General features: G+C 36.8%; 2 protein-coding genes across 5 annotated transcripts; both read left to right on the forward strand.

The window, feature by feature from the left end:
* The first annotated feature begins 253 nt into the window (after window positions 1–253).
* LOC105059023 (DNA repair protein RAD51 homolog 3) lies at window positions 254–9,067 on the forward strand. 2 transcript variants are annotated; one of them, XM_019855339.3, is made up of 9 exons: window positions 254–470; window positions 3,051–3,149; window positions 3,979–4,101; window positions 4,302–4,335; window positions 4,414–4,484; window positions 4,578–4,804; window positions 5,942–6,073; window positions 8,263–8,329; window positions 8,672–9,067. In XM_019855339.3, the coding sequence occupies exons 1-9, from the start codon at window positions 359–361 to the stop codon at window positions 8,845–8,847; spliced, it is 1,041 nt and encodes a 346-aa protein (XP_019710898.1). In that variant the 5' UTR covers window positions 254–358; the 3' UTR covers window positions 8,848–9,067. The 2 variants fall into 2 exon arrangements, with proteins under 2 accessions (XP_019710898.1, XP_073106355.1); XM_073250254.1 differs by having other exon boundaries at window positions 349–470; window positions 3,071–3,149.
* Window positions 9,068–9,216: 149 nt separating this feature from the next.
* LOC140854368 (uncharacterized) lies at window positions 9,217–11,748 on the forward strand. 3 transcript variants are annotated; one of them, XM_073250257.1, is made up of 3 exons: window positions 9,217–9,633; window positions 9,709–10,250; window positions 10,358–11,748. In XM_073250257.1, exons 1-2 carry the CDS (start codon window positions 9,469–9,471, stop codon window positions 10,237–10,239), a joined length of 696 nt encoding a protein of 231 aa, XP_073106358.1. In that variant the 5' UTR covers window positions 9,217–9,468; the 3' UTR covers window positions 10,240–10,250; window positions 10,358–11,748. The 3 variants fall into 3 exon arrangements, with proteins under 3 accessions (XP_073106358.1, XP_073106357.1, XP_073106356.1); XM_073250256.1 differs by having other exon boundaries at window positions 10,361–11,748; XM_073250255.1 differs by having other exon boundaries at window positions 9,709–11,748.
* Window positions 11,749–13,018: the final 1,270 nt, after the last annotated feature.

Genomic DNA, 13,018 nt, shown 5'->3' on the forward strand with positions numbered 1-13,018 from the left:
TGTAAATATTAAATACATATTAGAAAGTGATAGCTATATGACATAATTAGATGGGGGATGAATATTTTCTATATCATATATGATGTATAAAAAATTATTTTTATTTTAATAAATCTTCGACATCAAAATTTAAAAATATATTTAATTTCAAATCGAAATTTGCAAGCCTGGGTTTACCCAGAAGGCCCAGATTCATCCGGCACACATGCTACCAGTGCGTGGCCATTTTTTTCAACCTTTGCTCGTGTCTGCACGCTGCCACTTGAGGCGCGGCGGGCAAATCGGGACTTCCAAATCGTACCTCCTCCCTTCTCCTTCTCCAACCATCGGAGTAGCGCGTCATTTAGAAGACGTCGGGATGGAGATTGCGAACCTCCCCATCTCGCCCTCGCATCGGGCGAAGCTCCTCTCCGCCGGATACACCACTTTCTCTTCCCTTTCCGCCGTCTCCCCTTCCCAACTCGCCCGAGGTACATCCTTCCCCCACCCCTTCTCTCTCCTCCTCCCTCAACCCCACTGCTTCTTCCCAAACACCCCAACATCAATCACTAGTGGTCTCTGGTTGCCCATTGGTGCATCAGAAAGTGCCGTTCGTGTTGGATTTGTAGATTTGATGGGAAAAGAGTAGGACTGGAGCGGTCCGAGCCGACGAGAGTCCAACTCAGAGAGTTTCTCTTTTGGGTGGAAAATGTGAGATAGCTAAATTTTGGTGGTATGCAATTGTGGCAGAGAACTTTTGCCTGATGAGATGTGGGAATGGACTTCATGGATTTCCTTTGTTGGTTTGGGTGGAACCACTGATAATCTCGCTCTAGTTAGTTAATCCGTAGATAAATTTGTGAGATAATATTGGACATATACATGCATACGAGTGTTAATTTTCTATTCTTTTGGTCGAAGGTTGGAGAAATACATGCTTATATTAATTGAATAGATGTAAGTTATATTTCATTTGGAAAAAGAATTTTCAGTTGGGACTTGGGGCGTGAATACCTCAACGAGAGTAGATAAGTTTGCAAATTTCTCATGTTTCAAGTGTCGTTGTAGCTAGTGAAGGAGGATACTGTACGCTCACAATTTTATTTATAATTACTATTTGAGATGGAAAAAATATCCATAGTTTCGTTGTTACATCTATTGTCGTTATTTGAGATGGAAAAAACATCAATAGTTTCGTTGTTACATCTATTGTTGTTGTTCCTGTGAATGGCACCGTCCTCTGAATAGTTTTGGAGAATTATTTAGGCTAATTCATTGTCTAAAAACCATATAGAGATTTGCAGAAGTTGACATTAGCAGAGCTATGTGGTATACATAGCTAACTTTTAAATATTAAGTTTTGGTCTAATTGTATATGAGACTCTAAGGAAGCAGGACAATTCGAGTTTTGTGGACTTTATTATGGAAAGGATAGGATTTTGGCCTAAATTGACATGTTGGATTCTATTGTGCGTTATTTGTGTACCATTGTGCTAATTAATGCGATGCTGTCTGGATTTGCCAAAGGCTCAAGGCCAATTTGACAAGGTATCTCAAAAAATTCGAGAAGATATTTCTTTTCCTCTGATTGAAATTTCTTCTGGGGAAAGTGTTTCTAAAGATGGTCGATTTTTGCCAATTACTGCCTTTAATCTCCATCACATATACCATGATTTCTGTCCAATGCATAAATGCTATGGGGTATCTCTAGGAACCAAATTTACTGATTGCATTTAACTAAAGGGTTCTTGTAAGCAAGGCCACTTTTGGCGTACAGATGAGGGGGTTACTAGTGAAGTAAGAGGCGAACTGGTTGTATGGTAGAGAAGTGGGGGAAAGATATCTCAGCTGCTTCTATATGTATGACCCAAGAATCATTCATGAGATCAAGTGGTTGAAAGGTGGAAAAGGAGTTTGACCTATGAACAGGTGTATTTCTATGTGAACTAGTATTAATTCAAGCTATGCTTGCCCCATTGTATCTCTGTCTTCTTTATGCATTGAAAAATCTAATTTGGTTTGTTAACCAGACTATATGATCATGCATGAGCTCTTGGAAGGAGTTTTAATGATAGGAGACAGCACCATGAGGTGCAGTGCATTTGAAAGAACAATCTTGTCAGAGTTCATGAATGCATTGAGCATTAAGTCCTTGATATAGTTCAGTGTAGTATTTTTTTTTTGGGATGTGGTTGGTTGTTTCTTTCAAATTAATGCTGCTTTCGATTGTTCTGAGTGGAGAAATTAAATTGCTTTAACTTAATACTTTTAAGTAGCATTACAGATTTGGTAAAGGGAAGCTTAGTAGCTTGAGATGTCTTACAAAATCAGTTGGAATCAGAAGGGTTTTCTAGGAGTATTATGGTGAGTATGTGTGACTGGGTGAATGTTTACAAACAAACAGATCCATTTAGATGGGGGAGGGGCTGGAAATCTGACATAAGGAAGATGCATGCTGAGTAAATTCTACTTAATGAGTCCTAAAGTTTTATGATGGTGGGACATAACAACTCTCTGGTTTCCAAGTTGTGGAATGGGGATGGGTTGGACAATATCGTTTAACTAAAATTAATGCAACACATGTCAACTAAAGAAAATCTAACAACAAAAATAAAGATCCAGGAAATATAAAGTAACCATGTTGCCAGAAGCCTAATTTAAAAAAACTAAACATCGAGCAAATTATTTGTACACTACAAAAATCAAATTTTGATTGACAATTATTATGCAATGATGAATTCCTCCTGGCTTTGACTCGGGAGAAAAACTTTGATGGTTACTATGAAAAAAAAACTTCAAGATTGTTGAGAGGGAAAATGACAACGCTATCTTGTACTTTGTGACTATTGTACATGTAAGCATTGTTCTCAAGCATATTTCACTCATCCAAGGAAATTGCTTCAATGGAAGGTTGAAAGATGATATGATGATTGTTTGTCATCCTTTATTTGAACAAAACTGTATGCTTTGCTATCTTTAATTTGTATTGTTTATTATTAATTGAGGAAACTTTTTCTTCATTTGTGACATAGTTGCATTCAAGATAATCTGACTGAGATCCTACTCAACAGACTTGAATATTGCTCTTCAGGAAGCATCAGATATTTTGAAGGTTGTGTCAGATATTACTAGATCTGAAAGTCTGCATGGTGGTAATGCAATTCTAAAGGGTACTGATAGTTCTTTTCTTTTTTTCAAACTTCTACCAAGATTCAACACACACACACACACACACACACACATATATATATATCGATCTCTTTGCATATTGCTCTAAACTTTTCTTCTTAAATAAATGTTCATGTGAGTCTAAGTCTATGGTGTAGCAGCTGTAATGGTTTGTCACTTTGAGGTGGCACTTTACAAGTCAGCCTATGCATGCAAGAGATAGAGAGAGAATTCTTGTTTAGGATGTTTTGTTCATTACCTTCTCTGTAATCTGTATATTATTTAAGCAATAACAAGTGCAAGAAAACTTTTCTCATTATCTTGAAAATCAGGATTAGGCCTTCTGCCAAACTAACAGGCCCTATCTAGAGTAAGTGATAGTAGGTCTCATTTGACCAATAACGATAAAAAAATTATTGGACCTGTTGATCTCATAAATCACCCTCTTATCAGGTTGTAATTCTCACTGTCATAAACTGGTGCAATTGTTTCTGCTTTTGGACAATAAAAGTTAGTTAGAAAATCTTAATCATCTCCGCTTGTTTTTAGTTGCATCATGGTATTTAGGAGTCCACTATTCTAGTACAATTTTTTATTTTGTCTGTATCACATTATTTCTGCTTGTGCTAAAAGTTCCACATGGGTCCATACACACATGCATATCAGTAGATAAATTTTTTATTAATTGGTATATACATAGTTAAAATATGTGGGCCTTCTAATAGGGACATTAAACTAGAAAACCAAAAAGGTCCACATGTGGTACTTTTCTTTTCAAGATCTGAAACTCGAAATCTTGAGTATTTCTTTGATTAAACTGATCTCTTGTAGGAGCCCAAACTGCTTGGGATATGCTTTCAGAGGAGCAAATGCAGAAACGCATCACTACTGGCTGTGATGATCTTGATACGATACTTGGTGGTGGGATACATTGCAAAGAAGTTACTGAAGTTGGTAAGTTTGAATGTTTGATTATATTTTGCAAATAAATTTATGTAGTATTAAATAGTGAACGCATTGCTGACCTGTATTCTTCATTTAGGTACCAAATAAATTGAGTTAGACAGATACCCTGTCCCTTAAGCAGATGATGTATTTGCATTAATTTTATCAAATGCATTGACTTGCCTAGTTGTCCTTGACTTGTTTATCAGGTGGAGTTCCAGGGATTGGCAAAACACAACTGGGGTATGCTAGCCCTTCATGTCAGATGAAATTATAGAGTTAATTTTGGATTCACAACTAAGCTTGTTCCATAATTTGCAGGATTCAGCTTGCAGTAAATGTCCAAATTCCGGTTGAATATGGTGGTCTTGGTGGGAAAGCAGTTTATATAGGTAGATGTCCAATTATATTGTTGTTGGTCATTAACCTTATCATGCTGTTCCCTTGTCACAATTGTCAGGATAAACATTATGCTTGCATGACAGATACAGAAGGCAGTTTCATGGTTGAACGTGCTTATCAAGTTGCTGAAGGATGCATCATGGACACACTTGATAAGTTTGGACACCACCGAAAAGTTATTTTAGATTGCCAGGAACAAATGCAGCCAAACAGTTTTCTGGCTAATATCTTCTACTTCCGCATCTGCAGCTATACTGAGCAAATTGCAGTGATAAACTACCTGCAGAAGTTTCTTGCAGAGCAGAAGGATGTAAGATGTGAAACAAGTCTTATTTTTGTTTTTCAATCACAAAAGCCCTTCACCTCATACTGTTCACTATATTTTTCTAATTACAGTAGATCAGAAGGTGAATTGCTTCTCATAAATTTCCTTTTTCTAGAAAAAATTTTGTGATATGGATTTATTGTTTTATCAACACTTGGAAGTCTTGAATTAAAGATTGCTATATTCAAAGGAATACAAATTGATTTCAGTTGGTAATCTCTAAATGTATGCTTGCAGATAAGAACATGTGCATGCTGTATCTGTTACTTGTTCATGCATAAGAAATTGGGAAAGATCTGATTCAGATATTGATTAGGTGTGTCTTCTATGTTACTTTCGAACTAAAAAAAACTTGACTGCTAGTAAACGCATTTAATGCAGTATTGGGTTCTATAATTTGCTTTAGAACTAGAGTTAAGAGGGTTTTGCGATTCCTAATCTGCCAACGGATTTCTTAATTAGCAAATTGAGTAGTACATACCTGCCAAAGAACTACCCAACAAGAAATGATGCACTAGAATGAAGGATACACAGTCCATCTTAGACTTGTATGCTAGTAAGGGAGCAAAATGCTTTTTGTATCTGCAGGAAATACAGAGCACAGGGGTAATGCAACATACAAACAAAACATGTGACTATTTTGTCAGAAATTGTCCAGATGAACTATCTTCTTCTCAACAGATGAATGCCTGAAAAATGCTCGAGAGAAGCCCACAAGCAATACTTCCAAGAAATAGTCCATTATATGTATCTACTGTTATGGTAGGATGTTGCTGTTGCTATATGCACTGATTAAACTTGAACACCTATTAGTTGAGATTGGTACCTCTGTTCTACAGAAACTATCCGCTTGCAAGTAACCTGATCATGCGTGAAATGACCAAACATATTGTGCATATACTCTGTTAACAGTCATTGCCCATTAACATTTATGAATTCTAAATGATACTATGGATCCCTTTCTCACGGGAGAAGCGCTGTTTGTTCCTTCAGTGGAATCATTTTCTTCTCCTTATCTCTGCTATACTTTTGAATCTCTGGTTTATCTTCTATATTATTTCATAAAGGTTAGCTTAGTAAATATTTTCCACTTACTCCATTGACTGGCTCTTTTTTCCACAGGTGAAGATAATTATAATTGATAGTGTCACTTTCCACTTTCGCCAAGATTTTGATGATTTGGCTCTAAGGACTAGAGTTCTATGTGGAATGTCATTGAAATTGATGGAACTTACCAAAACATATAATTTGGCTGTAAGTATCAATCTCTTCTCACTTTCAAAATATAAAATTTTACTTTAGCTATATTAATCAACTCGTTTCATGGAACACATCAGTCATATTAACTGTGGAATTAGTCAAAGAATACATATCAATATCTTTGATTTGTAGAAAACTAGCAAATATCATCTAGACATCAATCTCAATGTCATGATGATTAGCATATACCTAGTCACACGTGCATTTATCAAGTAATACAGAATCAAATATTGTGCTTATGATGCGGAGGGACATTTGCATATGTTGACACTTAGTATGGATCAAGAAAAGGACATGCTAATATATTAATAGATGCAACTAGCATGTTAATATAACTTCTTTAGTTATTTTTTTTAGCCTATACCAATTATGATGGCTTCGTACCACTTTATACTCAATATTCGTAACATGTCATCGTGGGTATCACCATCTCGTAATCAACTCTATTCACGAAGGGGATCCCTTTTTTTTTTTTTGGATAAGCTAATGGCCAATTATATATATATATATATATATATATATATATATATAGAGAGAGAGAGAGAGAGAGAGGAGTTAATATGTGGGCATCCATATAACAATACAAGCAAGGTTGGTCTTGACCGGATGACCGACAGCTTAGCTTTGATGATCATAATAATTAAATTTGATCTACTATTTCCAAACTACTCGCTTTTGAAAAAAATCTTGTGATTTGGAGATCCCTAGCCTATGCATCTTTTATGCATACAATTATCAAAAATGGATAATTTAAATAGTAAGGATAATATATATTTTTTGATCATTAGATGCATAGGATAAGGACCTCCAAATCACATGAATTTTAACCTTAAATAGTCTATCACATCTAACATATCAAATTGTTGGTCTGAGCCTTCTATTGTCCGATAGAATGACCTTATTTGGGCTACTCTTTGGGCGCCCACATATTAACCATGCAATGTTGGTGGCGTTTGGTGCATTACATAGATAATGTTGCTATGGAAATGTAAGTGCAGAGGGAATGTGATTATCTGATAAAATTATAAGAAATTCTATATTGCAGTATTTGGTGCGCGCAATAATATTGTTGTAAAATTACAGGAAATCCTACATTGCAGTGTTTGGTATACAATTTAGATTACATGGAATATAAGCTAATTTTTTCAAAGTACCCCCATCCTTGCTTATCGATTATTGTCTATTTTCTAGAGGGACAACTTAAGTTTGAGACCAATCATTTTTCGTGACATCACCCATTATGTTTTCTTTTCTATTTTCACCAACCGAGACTATCCATAATTTATTTTGATGGGGGTATTTTGGTCTTAAAGTTATCTTGTTGTAAGATTGCAGGATTGTAAGATTACATGTAATCACATAGCCACCTCCTTCTAGACAATCAGATTACCTCTTTTTGAGGTAATGCTGCATTACATATAATACAGTATTATCTGTGAAAGTAACGAAACAAACAGTGTAATCTGATTACCTATTGTAAAATTACATGTAATCCTATTAGGATTACATGCTACCAAATGCCCCCGTAATGCAATGCTACGCTATACTATGTTATCTGACTATATACTATACTATATGCTATGCTATCCTATGATATGCTATGCTATCCTATACTCTGCTATACTATGCTATGCTATGGTATATCATGATATACTATTTATTTTATACTGTGCTATTGGCTGCTATCCTATAATGTGCTATATTGTTTTGCCACATAATGCTATGTTATGCTATGCTATCCTATATATATATATGTATATATATATCTATGTCTTGTTGCCTATATTTACAAATAGTCATACTCAACATATTGCTATTTCATTCGAATTGTTTGTAGAATTATTTGTACGTAAAATAGGTTTTCTGCTATACGAGCCATTTTATCTTTTTGCAACTATGACTATAGGCCATAATAAATGATAATATGATTATTATTTGCCACTCCTTGCCATTGTATTAATTGATACTTTTGTGCTATTTTATATCTTCTTGTTTCACTTTGACATCATGAATCCTATATATACATTTTGTTATCCAATGTTTTATGGTATCTTCAATTTATCATGAAATTCTGTCATCAATACAACAACCTATGCTAAATGAATACCAAGTTCGCTACATGCTATAGTGTGGAATATAAATAATTATATATGTAGGTTGACGCCTTTTCTTTCTTCGAGCAGGTTGTTCTTCTGAACCAAGTAACCACTAAGTTTACAGAAGGCTCATTTCAGTTAACTCTTGCCCTAGGTAAACTTTCATTCTTTACTTATTTTGACTATGATGTTATAACTCAAAAACAATACAAATGTTCTGCCTCTTTACATGCTATTGCCATGCAAAATCATGAACTCAAAATTTCTGCTATATTCAAGTTAAAATACACCAGCTGAAGGTAAAACCTACCTTGTTTAATCTTGGCATTTCATCTATGAGGGTGCTAATATGTACACCTGTATGGAACAAAGCAAATAAGATGAAATTTCTTTTTTGAAAATTTTCATATATTTCTCTATATCCATGCAACAGTTTTACCCTTTGTCAAATTTTTGCTTTTCCCACATGACCTGGGGAGCCGTTTGTGCTGTGCAGGTGATAGTTGGTCTCACGCATGCACGAATCGAGTAATTTTATACTGGAACGGGAATGAGCGGCATGCATATATCGATAAGTCACCATCTCTTCGATCAGCCTCTGCCCCTTTCTCAGTTACAAGCAAAGGGATACGTAATGCCACTTCACAATGCAAGCGTGTCAGAATGATGTAAATAGCATCGACTATGTTCTTAAAAAAAAAAAAAAAAAAAAGAAAGAAAGAAACTTGACAATTTTTTTTTGGGTCACGAAGAGGGCGGGCTCCTGTTAAAAACTCTTATTTAGTGAGTTTTTTTTGTCCTCCACCATAAGAATCCATGGCCGGAAAATCAAAAGAAAACAGAAAAATGATGTTAGCCATTTTTCACTACGTTGATCTTTTCCATTCAAGAACTGAGTGTCTGATGCTCTGATGCACAATGGTGCAGCTCAGGTTGAACAGAGCTGGATAGCTAATTTGAATCCAGGAGTGCTACTGGGCCTTCTAACTTCTGATGGACCCTATTCTAGTCTTCCCTGCTATCAAATTTTGATCAGAACTAATCTCAACTTTGATTTTTTTTTTTTTTTTAAAACGTCTGGATGACTATTTCTTTACAACACTACCTATTTGTGCCCTTTGAAAGCTTTAAACTAAAGGACGTAGAACCTTTGTCATACTGTTCTTGTGAAGCATAGAGGGAGTTCATGTTTTATGTTTCTTCCTCGGTTCTGGGATTAAACTGTGATACGAATGCGAGCACTCAAACGGTACGCCCAAATTAGATCGAGCCACCGACTTCGGCCCTCTATAAATGCACCTCGTTCTCCCTTTCTTTTTCTCATCCCTCCTTTCCCGCCCAACCATGAAGGCTTCTTCCGTCCTCCAAACCTCAAGACTGGCGAACCGTGCCCGATCGAAGGAAACGCCTCCCTCCCAGCGATCCGATCCCAATTCCGGCAACGGGAAATCTCACAAGGTTCTCCACGAACCCTAAATTCTCTTCTATTTGTTCTCCGTTCTCCTTTCCTTCTTCACTGTTCTCTTTCCTCAGATCGTTCCAAAGCGCCTGAGCTGGGAGTTCTCCGACTCGCCGGAAGAAATCCCCTCCGATCCACTGGATTCCGTCGGTTTGTCGCCCGAGATGATGAGCACCGTGGAAGATCCGGCGGAGATGGTCTCACCTATCTTCGTTTCTTTTAAGATGGACGAGCACGCGGTGATGGGATCCGGCAAGCTCACTGGCGGATGCACCGACTCTGATGCTGTGAAGGAGGAGGAGAAGGAGAGGGCTCTGGTGGTGATAGATCGCGTGCGAGAAGCTCTGCTCGAGATCAGCGCGTCGGACCTCAGCAATGAAACCAAGAGGGCGGTGGAAGCTCTGGTCGAGATCGTGATCGGAGATCCGGGCGTGGACACGAGGGCGAGAGATGGATTTCCGGATCATGTTTTCCGGGCAAATGTGCGCATTGGGATTCTTCTTTTCCTGATTTGGTTGGTGATGGTGATATACACGCTGGTGGCCACGACGATCTGGTTTGTCCGCGGACGGGAAGAAGCTCTCGCTGGGCCACCTCCTACCTGACCTTCATCAAAGTTGGTATCTACCCTAATTTTTAGCTATTTTCTTGGCGTCGATTTTGATTTCATGGTGGAAATGGGGAAGTTTTAGTTCAAATTCACTGATTAGTTACTGGTTTTAGTAGTTGTTTCCAAGAAAGAAAGGTGGTGGTCTCGCTGTTGTGGTCGGCTGTGGACGAGCTCTCTCTTTCCACGGCTTGCCTCTACCCGGAGTTCTCTAACTTCGAATTTACTCTACCATGAATTTTAGTTGGTGATCCTCCCGATCCATTTTTTTCTTTAATCAAAGAAGCTTCGGACATGCAGCAGTGGCTACGGGCAAATTATAACTGAAGAAAGTTCTAGTTAGAAATATGTGGGCTGTCGGTATTTTTGTTACGAGATGCTAGATATAGATCCTGATCCTCGTGAAAGGGCGTGGGTTCACATCCGTCTGCCAAACAAAGGGTTTTGCTTTGTTCTCTTCACTTGTAAATACATTTTTTGCAAATACTTTTTCCCTCTTTAATAAATTCAGGGTGGTATTCTTCGCCTCCCTTTTCCTTCAAAAAGAACATCAAAGAGATATATGATAGATATAGATCAAAGTGCACATAAATCCTGTACTGGAATGATATTGAGGACCCTGCGCAACGGCACTATTTGATGGGTCGTTAGCAATGGTACAAACTACAAAGCATCATTTAAATGGGGAACAATTATAAATCAGCTACCATAAAGAAATCAGGAACAAAAGAAGAATGTTGTGATAAAACCGTTGTGAAAAATTGTCAGGAAAAAGACCAGGGCTCTCTTGTTTTGGAGGTGTAGACGGTCAAAAAACAGAGTTTGGAGAAAGAATTTTGAACTCTGGCGATAGCTGGACTGATGCCAAGTCCCTTTAAGCAGAAGGTCAAATCAGGTGTGGTTGTCAAAAGCATTGATTTGTCTGTCATCCTTGACTTGTTTATGAGGTGGAGTTCCTGGGATTGGCGAAACTCAGCTGGGTATGCTAGTTCCTCATGTTAGATGAAATTAGGAAGTTAATTTGTATTGGAGACAGCTATGATCAGAATTTGCAGGATTCAGCTTGCAGTGAATGTCCAAATTCTAGTCGTGCATGCTGATTTGGCTGGGAAAGCAGTTTATATAGGAAGATGCCTGAACTATTGACTGTCGTTAGCCATTAATCTTATTATGCTGTTCTTTTGTCTGAGTTCAGGATAAATATTATACTTGCATGGTAATAGATACAGAAGGCAGTTTCATGGTTGAACGCGCTTATCGAATTGCTGAAGGATGTATCATGGACACACTCGGCAATTTTGGATACACTCAGAAAGTTATCTTAGCTTGCCAGGAACGAATGCAGCCAAATAGTTTTCTAGCTAATGTCTTCTACTTTCACCTCTGCAGCTATACTGAGCAGCTCATACTGTTAAACTAACTTCAGAAGTTCCCTACAAAGCTGAAAGTTGAAAGACGTGAAATAAGTGTTGTGGCGGTTTTTTACCGTAGAAAATCTTCAGGTCATAGAGCGGCTATTATATTTTTCTAATTTTAATTTTCATTTGTCTTATAGATTCATTACATTAAAAGGTGAATTGCTTCTCATGAATTTCCCCCTTTTTGTTTTTTGGATTTTTGATGAAGGTGCATTATTTTGTGAGTTCTCTCGTGAATGTCATGAATTAAAAAGTGCTATATTGACATGCTTTCTTTGAAGAAATACAAAATTACAAATTGATTTGAGTTGGTGATCTAATGTTGAGTTGGAGCTAAGGACATGCGGAATGCTCATAAAGCAGTGTCAAAATCCTGGTTTGGATGCTTCTTCTACCTTACAATTTGTCAACCCAAAGAAACTTGAATACTAGTGAATGCATTATATGGGCTATCAGGTTGTGTAATTTGTTTAGCTTTCTTAGAGTTCTGAATGATTTTGAGATTCCTAATTCGGCCTGCAGATCTCTTAATTAGCAAATGGCGCAGTTTGTACTTAACCAAAGAATTATTTAATGAGAAATATTGCACTAACAATAAAAAAAACACAGTTTTATCAATTGACACACGTGACGTTGTTTTAACTGATTAAAATTGTGCTAGATTATATCTTCTTGTTTCACTTTTTAATCATGAATCTTATGTATATTTTGTATCTTCAAATTCATCATCCAATTCTGATATGAATTCAGTAACTTAATTTATATTAAGTTCCCAAGATGCTGTACATAAGCTATTTCTTCTGATACATGCAGTTATATTTAGGTTGATCCTTTTTTCTTCCTTTGAGCAGGTTGTTCTTTTGAACCAAGTAAACTTTTAAGTTTCTAGAAGGCTCATTTTAATTAACTCTTGCCTAAGTAAACTTTTATTTTTATTGATTTTGAGTATAATATAATTATTCTAGGTCAATATAAATGTTCTACATCTTTGCATGCCAATGCCATTCGGAATCATGGATCCAAAATTTCCAGCTATATTCAAGTACACTAGCATAAACTGCAACCTACCTTGGTAACTGTTGTTATTTCACTTGTAAATGTGCTAGTATACACATCTATATGGAACAAAGCAAATGAGATAGTTCTTTCTTAAGAAGTTTTCTGTTTGTCAAATGTTGGCTTTCTCCGCACGTTCTGGAGAGCCAGCCATTTGTGTTGCGAAGGTGATGGTCTCACCTGCATGCACGCATCCAGCAATTTTACACTAAAATGGAATAAGAAATGCCACTTCCACACTGTAAACATGTTAGAGAGATCTAATTGGTTTAAACATGGTAGAGTGTTTTTTTTTTTTTTGGT

This window comes from Elaeis guineensis, chromosome 16 (genome assembly GCF_000442705.2).
Source record: "Elaeis guineensis isolate ETL-2024a chromosome 16, EG11, whole genome shotgun sequence".
Classification (NCBI taxonomy): Eukaryota; Viridiplantae; Streptophyta; class Magnoliopsida; order Arecales; family Arecaceae; genus Elaeis; species Elaeis guineensis.